Source organism: Ailuropoda melanoleuca, chromosome 2 (assembly GCF_002007445.2).
Source record: "Ailuropoda melanoleuca isolate Jingjing chromosome 2, ASM200744v2, whole genome shotgun sequence".
In the NCBI taxonomy this organism is placed as follows: domain Eukaryota; kingdom Metazoa; phylum Chordata; class Mammalia; order Carnivora; family Ursidae; genus Ailuropoda; species Ailuropoda melanoleuca.
Window position 1 is genome coordinate 40,116,331 of NC_048219.1, and position 19,323 is coordinate 40,135,653.

At 39.8% G+C, this 19,323-nt stretch overlaps 1 protein-coding gene across 6 annotated transcripts in view; it reads left to right on the top strand.

The window, feature by feature from the left end:
• Positions 1–19,323, top strand: part of SGIP1 (SH3GL interacting endocytic adaptor 1) — a 221,821-nt gene that overhangs the window by 131,924 nt on the left and 70,574 nt on the right. For 4 of the 6 annotated variants that reach the window (XM_034653641.1, XM_034653636.1, XM_034653637.1 and 1 more), the window contains 5 exons: positions 8,227–8,238; positions 11,400–11,424; positions 12,350–12,401; positions 13,933–14,018; positions 17,046–17,138. In XM_034653641.1, the coding sequence (XP_034509532.1) occupies positions 8,227–8,238; positions 11,400–11,424; positions 12,350–12,401; positions 13,933–14,018; positions 17,046–17,138 (268 nt within the window). The remainder of the gene's footprint in view (positions 1–8,226; positions 8,239–11,399; positions 11,425–12,349; positions 12,402–13,932; positions 14,019–17,045; positions 17,139–19,323) is intronic. The other 2 variants (XM_034653638.1, XM_034653640.1) reach the window with 1 other exon arrangement.

Sequence of the window (19,323 nt, forward strand, 5' to 3'; positions counted from 1 at the left end):
CTGCTCCTTCTTCAGGACAACTCCTTTGAAGCTATTTGATTTGAACCTAAGAATTTCTTTTTGTCTGTAGGTTGAGAACGTGGATCTTAATAATTTCCATTTCTTTGTGTTACTTACCAAGGATCTGGGGCTGAAAGTCAGCCCCTATCTTGACCCTCAGTTATTCTGAAGCATTCGTTTTTTGCTATAAGAGAATATTCTACCCTGGAGATCTGATCACATAACTCTATACTACTGTTTGTACAAAGCTGTGCTAGTTCCTGGGAGCCTTTGTAACATATATTCGCCCCTGGGGTCACTAAAGGCAGAGAGAGCAACAGTTAAGTGGGAGTTAAGTGAAACATTTATACGAGCTGGTGAAGGAACATTACAACTGGGGCCACATCCCTTGGGGCATATACAATTCAGCTTTATTTCAGAGTGCAATTCATCTTTCTGTATTTTAAAAGACATTATGCTTCAAACATTTTATGGTGTTTTAATGGCCCCTTCAAAAGGGAATTCCTGAACCTGCTTTGAATGCCTGCTGTGTGCCTAGCACTATGTTTTGGACCTGAGAGGGTCCATGCATGACCGTTACTGTGAGCTAATAATCGAGTGGAGACAACTTAATAACACAGGACAAAATAGGAACTGCAAAGAATGTGCTGGCAAAGTGGACCTTTGTTTTCCCCAAGGCTAATAAGCATCCTTCGATATGAGAAAGACCTTTAATATGAGGTGGTTATTTTGAACCAAAGGAATGTGCAGTGATCGAACAAGAAAAGGGAACCACTTATTCTGATGGGGAAGCTTGGGGAAGGCCTCATGGAAGAAACGTTCCTGGCCTTGAAGAATAAATAAAATTGTAATCGAGGGCTACCGAGGCGGGGAAGCTGCTGAGGTGACTGAACATTCCGACGGCCAGGAGCCTCTGCTGTTAAGCGTGGCTTCCTACAGGCGGCGGTGGAAGAGAAAGGGTGAGGGGAAGTTGGAGCCCATCGTGAAGACATAACTGACGTAGAATGGAGCGTGTGTTCTATTATCTGAATAATTGGGAGGTTCTTGAAGGGCAGAGTAACATATTCACTTTGCTGGTTTGAAAAATAATTCTGGAGGTAATGCAGAGGATGAATTTAGGGGGTGAACCTAGAAATAGGACCATCAGCTAGGAAGTGAGTGCGGAAGGCTCGTGGAGCGCTGCTGTCAGGCAGGAATGAGGCCCTCACAGTGACGGTTGCCCAGGAAATAAAAAAGCTTTCTGAGGGAGCCAGAGACCACTCACCAGGACAATAATTTGCTATTGTCCATGGGGAGTGGGGAGAAATGAAAGATGGGATGAAAGAATTGGTGAGTGCAGCCAGGGTGTCTTGTGAGGAGATGGCAGGTGCAGGGTTCCCTGACGAAGTTGGAGCTACTGGAAAATCTCACGTTTCAGGTTTATGATCATGCTCGGCTGCACTGCAATAATGGCATCTTCCAAAATCCTCGCCATCTTACAGAGCATAGTTTCCTATTTTCAAGGCACAAATCTATTTGCTAGAAGCAAACCATTCAAAAGACAGCTTAGAATGTGCCCAGAGGAGGCCACACCAATGCCCTCTATAGCTTGAATTTATAGGAGAGGCAAAACTTGATCTCTTCCCATTTGGGCGTTCAACTGGGACTCTAATGAAAGGACACGTTAAGGAGAAAAACAGACGTATAGTAACATGTACATTTCATGTATACCCGGGAAAAATAAAGTAACTCAAAGAGGTGGCTTTAGAATCCTGAATTAAATACCACTGAGTAGGGGAAGGGGAGGGGACGTAGGCCTCTGAAGGGAGAGCATCTGATCTTTAGGAAAAATAGGTAGGATGAATTTTGTGTGATCAGGTTTGTCAGAGTGCCATATCAACTTCCGGTCTCCTCTCTGGCACTAAGAGTCAGTCCTCCCTGATCAATAACACTCTTGGGAAGGGGATTTATGACAATTCTTATGCAGGATTTATCTTTAGACAGATTAGGGTTGTTCAGAGAAAGTGTCTTCTTGCATTTATTGTTTTCAAATGCTTGCAGTTCAAAAATCATCAATATAGCAAGTAGCAGATTTTGGGGGGTTTGTTCTGCCACCCTTCAAGCTAAAGCCGGTGGCCTGGGAATAACTATGTCACATGCCCAGAAAAAGCCACTGGAAGAGCAATGCTTTGAGAGCTGCTTTAAAGAAGGTTATTCCTAGCCTTATCTGTTTCTCTGAAAATACATTTCACCTCTCTCATTTTCTCTCTTTTTCTTCCTCATGCCTACACTTTTTAGAGGAAAAGTCCGGTAAGAAATTAGTCCTTTCCACATTTTGGCCAAACATGACTTCTGTTCATTNAAAGTCCGGTAAGAAATTAGTCCTTTCCACATTTTGGCCAAACATGACTTCTGTTCATTTTCATCATCTCCGTAATGACTGACTGTGTTTAACACCTAAACGAGATTTTGAATTTTAAAAACAAACCTTCGTGAACCAGGACAAGGTCTAATTACGCCCCATGGGGAGAAAAGGAAGTTGGTTGCTAAGTGACTTCACAAGTCTGTTATGAAGGGCCACAGTGTAATTTTGTGAAGATTCACCTCTTCCTCAATCACAGGCATGTGATTAAATATTAAAAGTATGGAGTTTTATTTAACACAGCTTCCACTTGGATTTGTCCCGCTGCATATACCTGCCATGAGCTAGGCAAACATTCTTTTAAGTTAATTTCTTGTTTAATGCTCAACATGATAGCATTCATGAATGAAGGCTTGTGAAGCTGGCCTAGAAGAGGGAAGTTGTCTTTCTTCTTTTATTTTTCAGCTAATCAGAAAAATATTCCCTTCTGGAGTTGTCAAAGAGACAGAAGAAAAAGAGGATTTTATAAAGTGCAAAGCAACTCTTCCACACTCCTTCTTAGTACCAGTGGGTGATTTTTAGTGGCAGCACAAATCTGGTATGATGTACCTACATCTTTTTTTATTTTAGGACAACAATGAAATAGATCTAAAAAGAGAGAGAGAGCAAGAGAGAGAAATTCAATGTTCTCTTCTCAGTTGCCTGGTATATTGGGAAAATGTTCCCAGGATGCCGATGCTCGGCTGACACAGGTAACCTCTCCACCAAAAAAGTATGGAAATACTGTGTTTCCACGTGAACGAGCACCAAGAAATGCTTGTTGTATTGAACTCACCTAAGTGGATACTGCAGCAAGGGCTAAACGTGTCATCCCATCCATGGGCCCCCAGCCTGGCGGTCTCCGTACCACCTGCAGGATACCCCAGCTGTGGCAGGTCCGTGTGATAGGAGGGAGGAGAAGTGGAAGACATAGAAGAACAAAAATGGGATCAAAATACTAAAATACATCAAAATAGAAACGCAAAGTCTTTTGGTTTCTAAAAATAAAATAAACACAGTATTTTATCGTCACTACGACTACTACTAAACTGAACGGCCGCTTGCGAGTAACCGAGTCAGCTGCAGATGACGTGCTACGTGGCGTACAATTCTGTCGGGTGCTTTAGTAGCCTCTCTTTATATGTTGCCAATTGCGCTTATTCTTGACTCTGAATCTTTCTCTGAATTATCCAAATTTGACCACTTCAAAAATTGACTCGATTGGGTGGCCTGAAGTTTACCTGCAGCGCCTCAAAAAGGCGCTGTTCCTCATTCGTTTTCCGCTGTTGTCCTTCCCCCAACTTTAACAAGTAATCCTTGTCGTTTTGAGCTGTGTGCTTTTAAGGGTGAGTCCTCCTACTCCCTGGCCTCATTTTCCTTTGGAAACGTCCATCTTGTTGATTGCTCAATCTGGTTGAGTCTTAATGATGTCTTGGTTAGTAGCGGGCTCTTTGTTTCTCTTCCCAAACGGAGTTTCAGAAGATCATCTCAACCAAGCCCTATTGGACATGATAGGTATTCACTCTAATCTGACTTGTAATGGATACAGGAACAAATTTAAATATAGACAAACACCTACAAGGGATGGGGGTAGGGGAGAAGGGCTTGCCAGATAGCTGGCCTTCCCCATCGGCATTTAAAAGCAAGTAAGAAAATGGGCTGGAATCAAAATAATATGCATAATGATCGCATATTCTTTTTTTAAAAGATTTATTTATTTATTTATTTGATAGAGACAGCCAGCGAGAGAGGGAACACAAGCAGGGGGAGTGGGAGAGGAAGAAGCAGGCTCCCAGCAGAGGAGCCTGATGTGGGGCTCGACCCCAGAACGCTGGGATCACACCCTGAGCCGAAGGCAGACACTTAAGGACTGTGCCACCTAGGCGCCCCAGTGATCGCACATTCTAATGCTTTCCTAGAAAATTCTCTAACATGAATCACCGAATTTGCTATGACTAGCCTATATAAAAATGTTTGTTTGGTGCTTGGTAGCTTTTCACGCGTTTTCCTCTGGTTCCCCATCGCACTGAATTTAGCATGTCGTAAAGCTTCAAAACCTGAGGCTGACTTAGTGATTTTGATGAGCAAGACAGATTGTGTTTGGTTACTTCTTTTTATAAATATCTTAAAACACTTACCCGCATTGGCTAAGACTAAGGTATCCTAGGAGGCTGACTTAAAATTAATCCTTTTGTGCAAAAAATAACAAAGCAAAGCTGGTGTGGAATAAGGACACTGCGGAAACCATGAGGACATAGGCTGAAATATTATTTCAGGGAGGCATATTCATATTGCAAATTATATACATTCTAGAAATACAACATGTTCTAACCAAAGATCTTCATTCTAGTGACCAAATTATAAATGATTTCTGTACACCCAGTTTGAAAACAGCCTCAAGATACAAAGTAAGAGTTATCTCTTATTCAAACACCAAAATAGAAGTAGAGGGAATAATAAATCTTTCCAAAACCTTTTCCAGAATATATCAGAAGATCAAGAGAAATCTAGGAATTAGCGATTAATATTTAAATAGGAACACAGAAGATTTGTTCAGAAAAGGAAAAGACCAATTGCAAAGTCCCTGTTTGAGTAATCAGGTGAAGTCATAAGAACAGTAGATAAAATTTACTGGGAGCTTATTACATGTGATACAGGTGCCTGCAATCAGAGACAAATTGGCCACCTGCAGATTCAGAACAACGGAATAAGTGTTTTGTTTGCTTGTGCAGATAAAAACAACTTTAGCCCCATTAAAAACCAGAATGTTTGAAATTAAAAAAAAAAAACAAAAATCAGGATGTGCTTCTTCTCTCGACAACTTTGAGGATCTGGCAACCCTAGGCCCAAATTTTTGCGGGGCAGGCATGGGTGCACCTGAGTAGTAGCGAGCTCCCCAGAGCTTTGTGAAAGACACATGCCCTTACCGACAGCACCCCTCTCCTTGCCCTGGACTCCTCTGAGTTTGCCACTCAACGCCTAGTGTTCAGCTTACAGAATATATCAAGGGGGGGTCGCCCGCCTCGGGTGGCTCAGTCATTGAAGTGTCTGACTCTTGATTTGGGCTCAGGTCCTGATCTCAGGGTTGTGAGATCGAGCCCCGCCTTGGGCTCCATGCTGGGTGTAGAGTCTGCTTGAGATTCTCTTTCTCCCTCTCCCTCTGCCTCTCCTGCCCCCCTTCCCCAACCTCACGCTCTCTCACGCTCTTTCTCTCTCTCTCTCTCTCTCAATGAAAAGAATCTAAACTAGAATATACCAAGACCGGATACAAATGACTTTCCTTCCACCTTTGAAGCAAATTCTATATATTGGAAGAACAAAGATAAAACGCTAAAGACTTCAGAGATCTTGGAAAATGAGAGGAGAAGGAGTAAAATAAAAAATAGGCAAAGGCCCTCCTCTCCTGGCTCATACAGATTTTGCTGTCAAATTGTTCTCAGCATAACATATTGCTGCTTTGTGCACCTTAATGGTGATAAATAACATATATGGAGCCCTTCAATCCGACATGGAGAATTCTTTTTCTTTTGAAGGTTTCGAATAGCTCTTAATTATGGACTTTGAGGCTTTCTGGGTCTGACCTCTCCACAGCTTCTAGCTGGGCTTTCTGGATTCATGCTTGTGACTGCATGAATTTGAACAGCTTTTCCCAGATAAAGGCATTTTGCAAGTGGAGTTTCCAAAATGCTATCTTTTTTTTTTTTTTTTTTAATTCAAGTTAGCTAACATACACTGTAGTATTGGTTTCAGGAGTAGAATTTAGTGACTCAACACTTATATCTAACACCCAGTTTCATCCCAATAAATGCCCTCCTTAATGCCCATCACCTATTTAGCCCCCCCCCCACCTACCTCCCTTGAGCAGGCCAAATACTATCACGATGCTGTCTTTCTCTGGGAAAAAGAAAATACAAACAGGAACTGTTGATTAAAAATATAGGTTTTTAACTCATTGGAGATTAAAATACAGCTTAATTTGGGTAGATTAATATGACTTCAGTTATTTTGAAAAGTGTTCTCTATAACCTTAAATTAATAAAGTTTCTTTGAATGTAAGGTTTTGCCTCTGTGGGTGCGATCTGCATTTTATTTTGCATTACTTTTCATAATTTCATCTCAGGGAAATTTGTGTCACTTTTAATCCCCTCTTTGCTGTAGTTTATGCCACTTTTAAAAGTGAATTGTTTGCCATGAGATTGAGGCTAAAATCATAAAACCCACGTTTTCTTCTTAGAGAAGAATTTTAGTCTGGGCATTAAAAGAATTATAAAGTCTAAATTTTCATATAAAATACTAAATTCCTCCCAAAACTCAGTATGAATTAGTAAAAGAAGCCCAGAAATACATATTCATAAATGGTTTTTTCTCTGATTTTATATAAGTTACATCCACAGATACAGACAGATGTATAAGAAAGGTGGGAAATTAGAAAGTCTAAATATTAGAAATAATATTAGATATTATTATTATTAGATATAATTATAGATAATTAATATATTATCTCTAATATAATATTAATATACTATTATAATAATCTAATAATAATATTAGAAATAAAATTGACTAGAGTAAGTATGTCTAAAATAATGAGTTCTGTTACAAAACATTCAAAACAGGAAGTAACCTTTCATGGTTCTCTGCTTTAGGGGTCCTCCAACAATATAATGTAAGAATGAGACCAGAGATCTAAACTCTGTCTCTGGTTCTACGCATTCACTAACTGTGGGTCTCAGAGACTCACTTCCCCCTCTTTATCATATAGGCCATTGGACCAGATATGCATGGAGGCCTCCCAGGTATAAAATACTAGAGGCTTGTTTCCTGTCTATGTTCTAGAGTAGAACAGTTCTTTTCATTTGAGCAACCTTCTAGATACTTACGTGTTTGTGCTTCTGGCCTGGATTGGGGGATTTGGGCAATACGGGGTCCCAGGTAGCCTTTAGTAACTTCATGAGGTAGCCCAAATTTTGAAAGCAAGACTCTAAGCAAAATCTCTTCCCCACTCACATGGTAGTCACTCTTGTTACTGCGGAAAAATCCTGAAGAGGGAGAGTAATCAGAGATTGTTGGGGGAAATTGATAGCAGCCATAATCCGGGTGTGAGAAGTGAAAGAGAGAAGTCATATGTCTGCTCCTTGTGTTATTTCAGACATTATCAGGTCCACCATTGTTCTACTGGTGCTGGACAGTTTGCGTTATTGCCACCTGTCCTTGTCAGATTCTCCTAGTCTTCCCCATCACATCCCTACCCATTGGTAGAGCTGCCCAAATCACCAGGCCAAGAACAGATACAAAAAAGAGTCCTCATCAGCATTCATGCCATAGTACACCAAAGAGAAGAGCCAGGCAAAGAGGAGGTCTTTCTACTCCTGCTCTCTGATTTGGGGAGGCTCCAATTTAGTCCAAATTATGTGGGAAATGAATTATGTCTATGGCATTTGCTAACCCCGTTGTGTGTGGAAATACTTTTCTCTGTTGTACCTACTCTCTAAAACCTCCTCCCCAAATGATCTGGAAAGAAACTCCTTAGGATAAAATATTGAAAGCTGTCAGTGAGGTTGTCTTGGACGTTTCTTTCTTGTCCTTGTGTGCTTGTATCACTGAAATAGTACACCCCAATAGGAAAGCTGTATTGTACCACAGATAGCTTCTTTTTAAGCTTCTCCAAACCTCCTTATGGTTTAAGTAAGCCAGAGGCACGATGACTGCCTGTCTTCCTTTGTCCTGGTTACTTGGAGTCTATGTTTGGTTGGCTGTTTATGAAGTCCTCTATTACCCAAGCCTGTTGACTGATCCATCATTCTCTGACTAGGTCTCTGTTCTCTCTTCCTTTTTGCTGATCACAGAGGCGCAGCCCGGTAAGAACTCTCAACATTTTTACCTTAAACATGTATAGAGAAAATTGTTGCCAAGGCAAGGTAGCCAGGTTTGGCTTCCCATGAAATTTATGATAACTCAGTATGAATGAAGCAGATGAATTAGGTCTATTGGTTGGAAGCCTCTGGTCCTATAAGCATCAAGGGCATATTCTAGAATTATCGGAACACTTTTCCATAACAAACTAAATTAATACATAGATATCCCAACCCTAGTGCTAAATTTGAAAAATGTGTGTTTGTGGGTGTGTGTGTGTGTGTGTATGCAAGGCCTGGAGATTGGCCAGAAAGCACACAGAAGTTTATAGAAAAATGATAATAAAGACTAAGAAAACTATAAGGAAACAATTTTTAAGCTGCATTGTTTTTAAGCCTGAATTTAAAATAAGTTCCTGGACCATAATTAACATTGGTCAGTATACTTATTTACTGATATTACATAATATTATATATTCATAATTTCCATCTTGGGAGGAAGAGACATGTTTTCAGGTCAATACTCCTAGGCTGTCCCATAAATCTATTATTTCACCACCGAAGATGATTCAGTGTTAGTTTGCATTGCTCAAAGTGAAATCTCAGTCATTTTTCTCAGGGTGAAGAGTCTGATGAATTTGAAGCAACAAAAAGAAGGGTCTTTGCTACGTTTGAAATGACCCCCCTCTGCCTTGAGAGAGGAAATGGAACTGAAAACAATGCTCTCTGAAATGTCCTGCATGGGCATATGCCAATTTGATTAATCATTATCTGAGGCCACTGCTCTGCCCCAGCTGACAAGCTGGGGGTTCCTGTTTACACCACATAGCCAGTGATCAAAGAACACCTCCAGGGGCTGCTCTTCAGGGGTGGATGGTTCCTATTCAGCAGTTAGGCAACATTTCAGAGTATGACAAGTTACTCCTTTTTTTTTTTTAAAGGAAAAAGAGGAAATTAATTCAAAATGAAGGTGATTTATTCACAACATACATGTAAGGACAATCATTGAAAAGAGGAAAGTGTGGTCCTTTGGAAAGGAGACGACTTTTTCATTCAATGGGCTTTTTCCTGTGGTTTGTGTGGTCGATGTAACCTTAACCTTGTTCTAGAATGGCCATGCTGCAACTCCAGGCCATCAGAGAACTGTGAGGCGGATCCCGCTGACTGTGGCGATTTTCTTGTCTGTTGCTACTGACTTGCTGCTGATCATTCACATTGTCTGTTCCTTTCTAAATTGATATTATTTTATTCTTCCTTATTTCTCAGCAACAGAGTTTTCTTGCCATATCTTGCTTCCACTTAACCAGTGATTGTTCATTTGTGGGGAGTATTTAATAAGAATGCTACCAGGCCTTCTTGCTGAGTGCCTCCCTGCAATGAACACCTGTTGAATGCATGGACGCACCCAGAACTGGTGAATACAAAAGAGGCCTTGTACCTTCTTTGGTTTCTTAAGCATTACATTTTTAATAAAAGGAGTGAGATAGAGAGCCAAAGATCTTCAATACAGCCTCTGGGGTCCCCTATCTCTTGGGTTTCAGGTCTCATAATTCTAAATGGATCCCATTCCCTCATTGCCAACCTTGTGATTAACTACTTGGGAATAGAGGCCCTGGTATCTTTATTACATACCCATAAAAATCTGACCATCTGAGGCTCCAAACCCTAGAAAAACATTTTAATTCCAGTTAGATGATTTGTTCTCATATTTTTGTCTACAGAGCTTTATTTTCCAAGAGCCAACCTGTATCCAAACTCCCATACTAATGACTATAGCTGATTAAATGACCGTATTTAATTTAAATGCTTATTAATTTAAATAAACAAGTTAGCTTAAACATATGAATTTAAAATGTTTATTCATTAAAGTAAATAAAATAAATATCTATTTAAAAAATCTTCACTAATAATGGAATGATTCTCTATAATGGCACAGACACACAGATTGTGTTATTAGGCAAGACAAGCCAGAAAATATAGTTTGAAAGATTGAGCCATTCACTAGAAAACATCTAGTGAATTCTTGCTCAGATTGAAACTGCCCCTCTATTGTTAAATGAGTTCAAAATGAGACAGAAAATTCTGATAGATCCTGGGAAAGAAGGTAAGAAGTTTCTTCTGGATCTGTTACAGAGACACTACCTACATCTTGTCCTGAGTTGTTAATGTCATCATGTGAGAGAATGTACCTGTGACCCACCACCAGGCTCATGGTCACACCCTCTGGAATACTTTCCTATACTTGCCCTTTCCTACCCTCAGCGCTGCCCCCCCCAATTCTCCTAAGGCACGCCCTCCCCAGCCATGTCCCACCCTATGATGCCACCCACCCAGTGCTCTCCTTTTCTGTTAGCATCCCATGCTAAGAACATTTCAGAGCAGTTTTGAATCAGAATTTTTATCTAATCAATCTTTCTGTGATAGAAATAAATTTCTGCTAAGGTATTATAAAAGCGAGGCATGGCCTTCTCAAATAATTCTTGCCAGGGTTGTTTGCATTCCTAGGGTATCACAATGCCTTGAGCTAAATGAATGACTTGCAGTTGGCAGAGAGGTGGGCCCTGTGGCAGGCAAGTGGAAGAAATTGGGGTGGAGAGGGCAGCTGGGGAGAACGGAATTCCCTGGCGCACTGATTACAACAGCCCATCCAGGGGCAATGCCTTCAAGTTTTCCTTCCCTTTAACATTTGCCCCTTAGATCTTTACAAATTACATTAGTAAAATAATGGTTGTCTTTACTAACAATTCATGGACCACCCCTACCCTGATAAAAACAGATGATACTCCTATTACATTCTAATTTTCACACATCAAACATATGTTAAGCTTGGATTTATTTCTCTGATAGACTTCAAGGTTGTTTGTTTTTTTTTTTTAATAGACTATTCAGTATTTGCTTAATTTACCAAATCTATCCAGGTAAGGGGTTTTTCTGGTTTAGGAGACTTATGATTTACCCTCCCTTTCTCTCTGTAATCCTTGAGTAAAATGAAAAACTGATTTATATGTGTGTGTCTACAGTTTCCAACTTAAATGCAATTCTGAGAAAAATTTCATTTTTCCCCATCTGCATTTCTGAGTTCAGTTGAATTGCAATGACAGAAATATACATGTTGTACATAACATATATGTGGTCTTGAGCCTTATAGTGTCTATTTCTAATTCTAGGGTGCAATTAAAAGGAACTTATCCAGTAAGTATATCCTAGCTACCAGAAATAGAGTAAAATCTAAAAGAAGAAATAGTTCCTTGGATCTTGGAGTATATATATATATATATTTGCATTATACACTCTGGGGCTTGATTTTTAAGGCTCATGAATGTTTTACTTTTATAGCAAAGAAATATTGTAACGATAAAGGGGTCTCGGGAGTTCTGAATGATTAATATTTAAATTCTGAAAATGAATATGTTTTTTGGAAAAACATTGCTATCTTCTTCCTATATTTGTCAACTCTTGCTGTATCATTTGAGTTTAGAAATGAATTTAATCAAGTGTGTGTTTGTTGAGGGGGGTGGGGACAGGAGAAGGGCAGAAGAAACTGAAGATAGATGCAACTAACCCTTTCATAATGTTATCTGATATAAACATTTTATTCAACCGAAGTGATGTGATACAGGTTATAATTAATGTAGGGCATGATTTTCCTCTGCTGCATATAGCACATTCTAGCAAATTCTAAATTCAGATAACATTTTCTTGGCATTTCAAGAAAAGAACAGGCAAAGAATGCTGGATTCCTGTACTATGTACATATGGCCTGGCTTAGTATTCTCTTATGGTAATTGCAAAGCAGAACTGCTTGAGGCGGCAGACATTTGAAGAATGGTAGGCTACTCGGCTAAGCTCAGCAATATACAGCTCTTCTGTTTGACAGCTTATCATGGTAATTCCTTGGCTAATTAGGCTTTACAAATGCCAGATGAAATGCTACTACATATGTCTGATATGTGGCTCTTACATTGCTGGGGTAGAGGGTTTGTTTTGCAAAATTTTCATATTGAGTTGCTTATTGATGGGACTTAAATCTCTAAGTGTTTCCAAACATAGCTCATAAGACATATAAGAAAGGAATAGTAAAAGTATGCCTAAACGCTTTCTTTGTCCTGTACGTCAGGTGAAGAAGTGGCAAGACCCAGGCGTTCCACGCCAACTCCAGAACTTATAAGGTGAGCGTGGAAGGCATTAGTTATTTTTTATGGAAGGCATCATGCATTGTTCATAATTCAGCAAATCTCCTGTAGGCTGAACTTCCAACTTCTATTGATAAAAGCTCTGCTCATATGGAAGTCCATAGCATGGTTCAAGGATGTTATCATTTCTCACAAGTGCAGCCTGAGGGAGATCCTTAGGGGGAAGGACTGTATAGACATCTAAAGTGACTGTCTATCAGAATGTGCAGGCCCCTCAGTAATGGGAGGGTTGAAGTCCGTATGAAGAGGTCTTCCGGTGTTTGCAATGCTGATCTGATGCATGATTATATTCCTCTATGAAGAATAACCTGTTCAGTTGGATTCAATTTCGTGATACATTGTGCCTGTCATACACCAAAAGAATCTTCTATTTTGTTTTTTTGTTTTTGGCAATACATTGTATTTTACACTGTTGGGGTTACATTCTTGGCGCTAAGTATTGTACAAATGGACATGGTTTTCCAAAAAGACTACTCTTTCTGTTTAAACGCTGGATCCTTTCATTCTTCCCTCCCTCTCCAGCCCCATTCCCCCCTTCACCTCTTACTCCCACTACACGCACACACACACACACACACACACACACACAGAACTCATCAGGATCAATGAGGGGGAACAGGTCTGGGAAGAAATGAAGATTATACAGCCTTTCGTTAATAATCAGTTTAAGTAATAATTAGGAGAAAGGGTAAAATTTTAACTTATTCCCTCCTTTCCCATTAATTTCTCAATTTTTTTTCTAAGATATGCTGTGTTTAAGGTATTAGCTAGACTATTGTGTGTATTGGTTGGGGAGATAGGATGGAAATTAGAAACCAGTAGACCTAGTGTCTGATTCAAACACAGACTTCCTGGGTGGTTTGTCATTTAACCTCCCTATACCTGACTTTCACTAATCACCAACTGCATTAACTACAATACAGAGTTGTGGTAAAGACAAATATAAATGGTTGTGTTTTTTTTAAGATTTTATTTATTTATTTGACACACAGAGAGAGTGACAAGCAGAGGCAGAGGGAGAAGCAGGCTCTTGCTGAGCAGGGGGCCTGATGTGGGGCTCGATCCCAGGACCCCGGGATCATGACCTGAGCCAAAGGCAGATGCTTAACCAACTGAGCCACCCAGGTGCCCCAATATAAATGGTTTTTAAGATCTCAGGAGACTAAGGTGCTTTGCAATAAATTGTTATCTCTAGTATTATCTCTTCTAGGTACAGAGAATCATGATGATTTGAAAGAGTTTCTCTTTTTCAACTGATTTCTATTGTACCATCACCTTGGTCTCCCATTGAGAACCAGGTTTCTTATCTCCTACTGATTCTCTTGGTCCATAATACATTGACATTCTTAGGTGTACTCTCTAGCCCCATGGGAGCTTGTGGACATGCCTACGTATGTACACAAGACATATCCATCTGCCTTCCCATGAAAAGTATGCGAAAGCTTGTGTATCTTTTTAGCATTAATATTCCCTTTCTCTCTGTTTTGTTTTAATCTGGGCGATTTAGCAAAAAGCCTGCAGATGACACGATGGCCCTTGCCCCCCTCTTTGGTCCACCATTAGAATCAGCTTTTGATGAACAGAAGACAGAAGGTAGGAAAAACATGTACCCCTTAGATTTTTTCTTTTCATTAAAGTATAACTTGCCTAGAGTAAAGGCATCGGTTTTGAGCCATGTACCATCAGATCCTCATGGGAAAAAAAGTTCTGATCTAGGTGTGCTGTTGGGACTAGAGTTTCATTTGCAAACCTCCAGTATTTTAGGATTTGAAATTTTACTTCTGGAAATATCAGGTAGCTAACAAGTTCACTCCTCAAAAGCAGTCAGTAAGATTTATTGCAAATGGACACAAATCACAGGGAATAAGTCAGGGGATAAATGCTCTATGAGCCAAACGGTCATCATGGTGGAGCCAGACCTTTGCGCTTCCTGGCAGAGTCACTGTCACTGTGATCTAGCCTCTCTGACCACATTTACTCTCTTCTCTACCTCGTCAGTGGAGGTGCCAATTAGATTGCTCACAACTGACTTGTTTGCAGGCTCACGACCCAGGAATGACCTTGAATCATTGAGCAACTTACAAACAAAATGTTGTGGAAAAATATCAATCTGCCATTTTATTGGGTTTACCTACTAAATATTTACTCCTGGAATTAAATATTTAACTTTTTTAAATGATCCATCTTTTTTGGATGGCTATTAATAATGTGTACCTTGCTGACATAAATGAAGCTCTTTATAAAAGGGATCTAATCTATTCCTGAAATGTATTTATGTCCCGTGCATGTATGTGTGGTAGTTGTGTTTGGTAATACGGAACGTTCTTCTGAAAAACCATTTGATCTAAAAACACTATGGTATATGTATAATAAAATGGTACTTTTTATACTGTTGGGCACAGGAATCAAGTTTAACTGTTAAGGACAAAAGGACTGGAAAGCATAATGAGTAAACTAAGCTACAGTAGCAAAGAGACTCCAAAGTACAGGGACTTAAACAATATAGAATTTTATTTCTGCTTTATGTCAACAATCTCGAAGTAAACAATATAGGACTGGTGGGGTGGATCTGCTATTCTTAACATGTGGCCTTTGTCTCTGGGTCCAAAGGAGCTGGTCCAGCTCTCATCATCTCCCAGTCAGAACAAAGTGGGGAGGGGGTGGGGGAAAGGGAGGACCAGTATACTCACTGTCAAGTCGTGTGAGAGCAAAATCTGGAAGAAATGTACATCACTTTAGCCAGAGCCAATCAGAGAGTATTTAGTGCCATATGGCCAGCTAGGACTTTTTAACTGTGGAGAAATGGAGAATGGACACTGGAAGGGAGCGTCAACATCAAAATATTTTTTAATGATCTTGTTAGGAAAATGTATAATGAACATCCCTAAATTACTCCTTCAGGGATTTAAATGTCTACAACTTAAAATCCCTAAGTAAAGATGGCCTTGCAACGTCTTATTAACCCAACTATGATCAATTTTGCTTTTAATGACAATTATGCAGTGCTTACAGGTGGGATTTGATTTATTGCATCTGAATCTACCTATTAAAAGAATTCCTTGACTATATGGAAACCTGATTCACAAAATAGAAAACAGTTCTTAAAAAATCAAGGTGGTGTCCCACATCAAATCCATGGGGGAAAAAAAAGCTGCGTCACATCTTTGGAGAATGTTTGCTTTCATGTTAAAACAAAACAGAACTAACATCATCTTTGGGTTTGTGTTGGGGGAGGAGATACACACCTGAACTTGTCTATGAGCCTGGCTTGTTTTGTCTTGAGGTGGTTTCACCCCCCAAAGTTCTATAAAGTTCCAGATTTGCACCAGGCATACCAGCTCTTCCAATATCCACACTTGCCTTTCAGACCTACTCACTCTTACTTCTTTTTGTTAATTTAAAAGGCCTGGGGGGAAAATATGCATTTTGGAGTCAGATGTGTATGCCCAGCATCAGATCTTGGCTCCTGTACTTCACCAGGGAGCTCTTGGGCATGTTAATCACTTTAATCTTTGCTTCCTCTGCTGAAAATGGTACTAATATCAACCACTGGGCGGTGTTGCGAGGATTGGAATATCTAAAAGTAGCTACTGGCCTTGTGATAAGTGCATTACATACAGTTTGTATACATTGTATGTGTGTGTATTATCTCCTGTGATCCTTTCAGTAACTCTCAGATTGCTCTTATTATCTCTACACTGCAGGAAGGGAAGCTCAGAGATGAAATGACTGGCCCAAGGTCCTACAGTTTAACTGTAGAGACTGGATTCCGATTCACATCCCGCTAATTTGCCAGCCTGTATTTTACAACATAATGAATTACAAGCAGTACTTACATAGATCCTGGCACATGGTATGCCCAGAGAAGACCTAGTTGTTTACATGGTTACCATAGCAATAAAAAAAAATCAAAACAAGGAGACAGAAGAAACAGAAACAAATTAGGTTCAGTGTCATTAGGCCCAATACCTAATTTCTCTGATTTACTTTAGGTGTCAAACCTCTTATTTATTTTCCTGGTTCTCTTAAGTTATTTACCAAACATTTTTAGGATAATTTAATCTCTCTTCATTATACTGTAAAAGGATTATTTAAAGACCCTATATGATCCTTTAAAGGATATGAACCACTCTACAGAACCTAGGAATTTTCATTTTTGAGGCATATTCACAGCAAACTTTACATAAACCAGCTTGAAATGACCGTCCATGGGATTAATGCCTGAATCTTCAAATGGGCGCCAGAAATAGAGCTAATACAGGTCCTGACATTCAGAATGTCCTTAAGTGACCAACCAGGAAGACAATACTGATGCTATAGTTCGAGTGTTTCTATTTAGCTATGTGTGCACACACAGACACCCGCCATCACCACACACACACGCCCACACACACACACACGCACACACACACACACACACACGCACACATCCCACTTCCATTTGCATTCTTTGCTTGAAGAGCATGAAAAGCAACACACTTGTAAATTACTTTGCTAGGACTGAGGCAAGAGGGAGATAATTTTGCAAAGCTCAACTTTAAATTAAAATTTTAAGTTCTATAAGCCAGAAATGTTTCTTTTTTGAACTCACCCTGGGAAATTTTCTTTTTATGTTTCCAGTTCTTTTAGATCAGCCTGAGATATGGGGTTCAGGCCAACCAATTAATCCAAGCATCGAGTCGCCAAAGTTAACAAGGCCTTTTCCCACTGGAAGTAAGTTATGTGTCTGCTCTGTCTGGAAAAATAAGTGACTCATTTTACTGTCTGTCTGCATAGTGAAAATTAGGCAACTTGTAGAAAGTACGTAAGCAACATTTGGACTATATAATATCAAGAAAAGATGTGATTTTAATAGGCTTTAGAGTTAAAGGGGCCTAGGGCAGTTTGTCAAGGCAAGAATAATATAATAAAGTAGAATTATTAATCATAGTGTCTCTTCTGATATCCTATCAGCTCATTCAATCATTCTTTCATCCAATATGGCTATAAAAGAGGGAGAAGCAAAGAAGGTAAAGAAACCTACCATGCTCCAGGTACCGGGCTATCACACAACAAAGAAGTGAACAAATCAGGTAGTCTCTGCGAGTCCTATAGGACAAGGAGGATGCATGGGACAGAAAGGACACATTGAGACAAAAGAGGGATAATTGGACAGCAAGAGAAATGATGCTATTTGGTGGGAAGCTGAGACAGGAACTCAGGGAAAACCTGTCTGAAACCAGGGGCTGTGAGCAGTGCTATTGCAGCACACCCCCACTTCCTCCTGAAGATGTTGATAGCCCTGCACCTGTGGCGGGTTGGGTTATTTGGCCTGAATGGATTGTTCCTTTCGTCAAGCCACCTGTTTGGGAGATTTCTTGAGTTCTCATTTCAGTGGACTTCCCAAAGCATATGTGCTTGCAGAAATCAGTCCTTAAAATGACTGTGGGAGGAAGACTGGGTCTCAGAGAAAGGAGTTTGGGGGTGTGGTGGAATGCATAGGGTATTTTCATTTTGTGAAGCTCACATACACACCAATTAATACTTTTCCAGTTCAGAATTCCCAGGGTTCTGCTTTATGAGGCCTAAAAATAATCATTGGAATTAACCAAGGGATTCCTGGTCAAAGGCCCACGAGGTTGTTTGCCGGAGATATTGCTATAAAACCATGGGATCCAGTCTTTTCAAAGACATTTCCCTCATAAAACAGGATAGGAAAAACCGGATCACCAATAACTATTTTAAACATCAAAACTTTCAAGGATGTGCTTTGAAAGAATTTGAACCCCAGTGGTGTGATTTTGAATGTTTCTCTCTGCTACTGGGAAACAAAGCCAGTGAAAAAGCTCTAACTTCCTTGAAAAGCTTTCTTTAGAAACCTGAGCCGTCCAGATTATTCCTAGAAAACCTTTCCTGGATGCCAAGAAAGTATATAAATGAAATGTTTATGTAGATGATGTATTGCTTTTAAGACCAATTATCAGCATTTTCGAGTTTTCTGAGTTTTATGTGGTGTGGTTACACTTAGCACAGCAGAGACCGTTGTACAATCGATGTGTATTGTATAATTTTGCTCATTTCATGATTGCAGCACAAGTTTGCTATTTTAAATTATTAGGCTCTTATGATATTTTATGTTTTTGTTGATTATGACCTCAATTTTTGCAGAGAACCTCAGTCAAAAACAGAGACCTTTATTGACTCTTAATTCTATGGAAAAACATGATCCATTTGAGGTGTCGTTTTCAGAAGCTCATAGGAGACACGTATTTCTGGGCTTTAGGATGATAGCTGTTAGTCATGCCTGTTGTGTAGAAAGACAGGACGCTCTCTAAAATTAAATGAAGTCAGGTGGGGGTGGAGTGACAGAAAGGGGCTCTTTGTAGTGCAGGCAAGCAGAGGGTACTGCCAAGCTCTCTCCAGCCAGTGCCCAGCTGACCCACTCTGCTTTTAGGTCATGAAAAATTGGACAACATTCAAGATTCACAAATGAACTTAGTCTGGTTTATGAGATTAGTGTGAACTCTTTGAATCTACCAAGTGTAACCAGTGACAGAAAAACATTTATTTAAAGAAAGAATACGTTAAAAAATGTACCTGTTGAAACAGTAACCCCTAACTTTGCCCACAAAATGACAAGTCCAGTTCAGAAGGCTGACTCTCTGGTGGGGCCGTAATACAATACTTTTTCTATCTCGGGGGGTTTGGTTCACCATAATTTTTACCAAGGGAATCTGTGTATTCTTTCTTGCCCCCAAACATATTGCTTCAGACTTTCAAAAATATACTAAAAGTTAAGATGTATAACTTTGAGACATCTTTCCAGACTCAATCCAGACAATGTTATCCTGACTATATTAAAAACTCCTCACCCGAGCCTCCACCAAGACATACTCATTTCCTTCACCACACTTTGGAT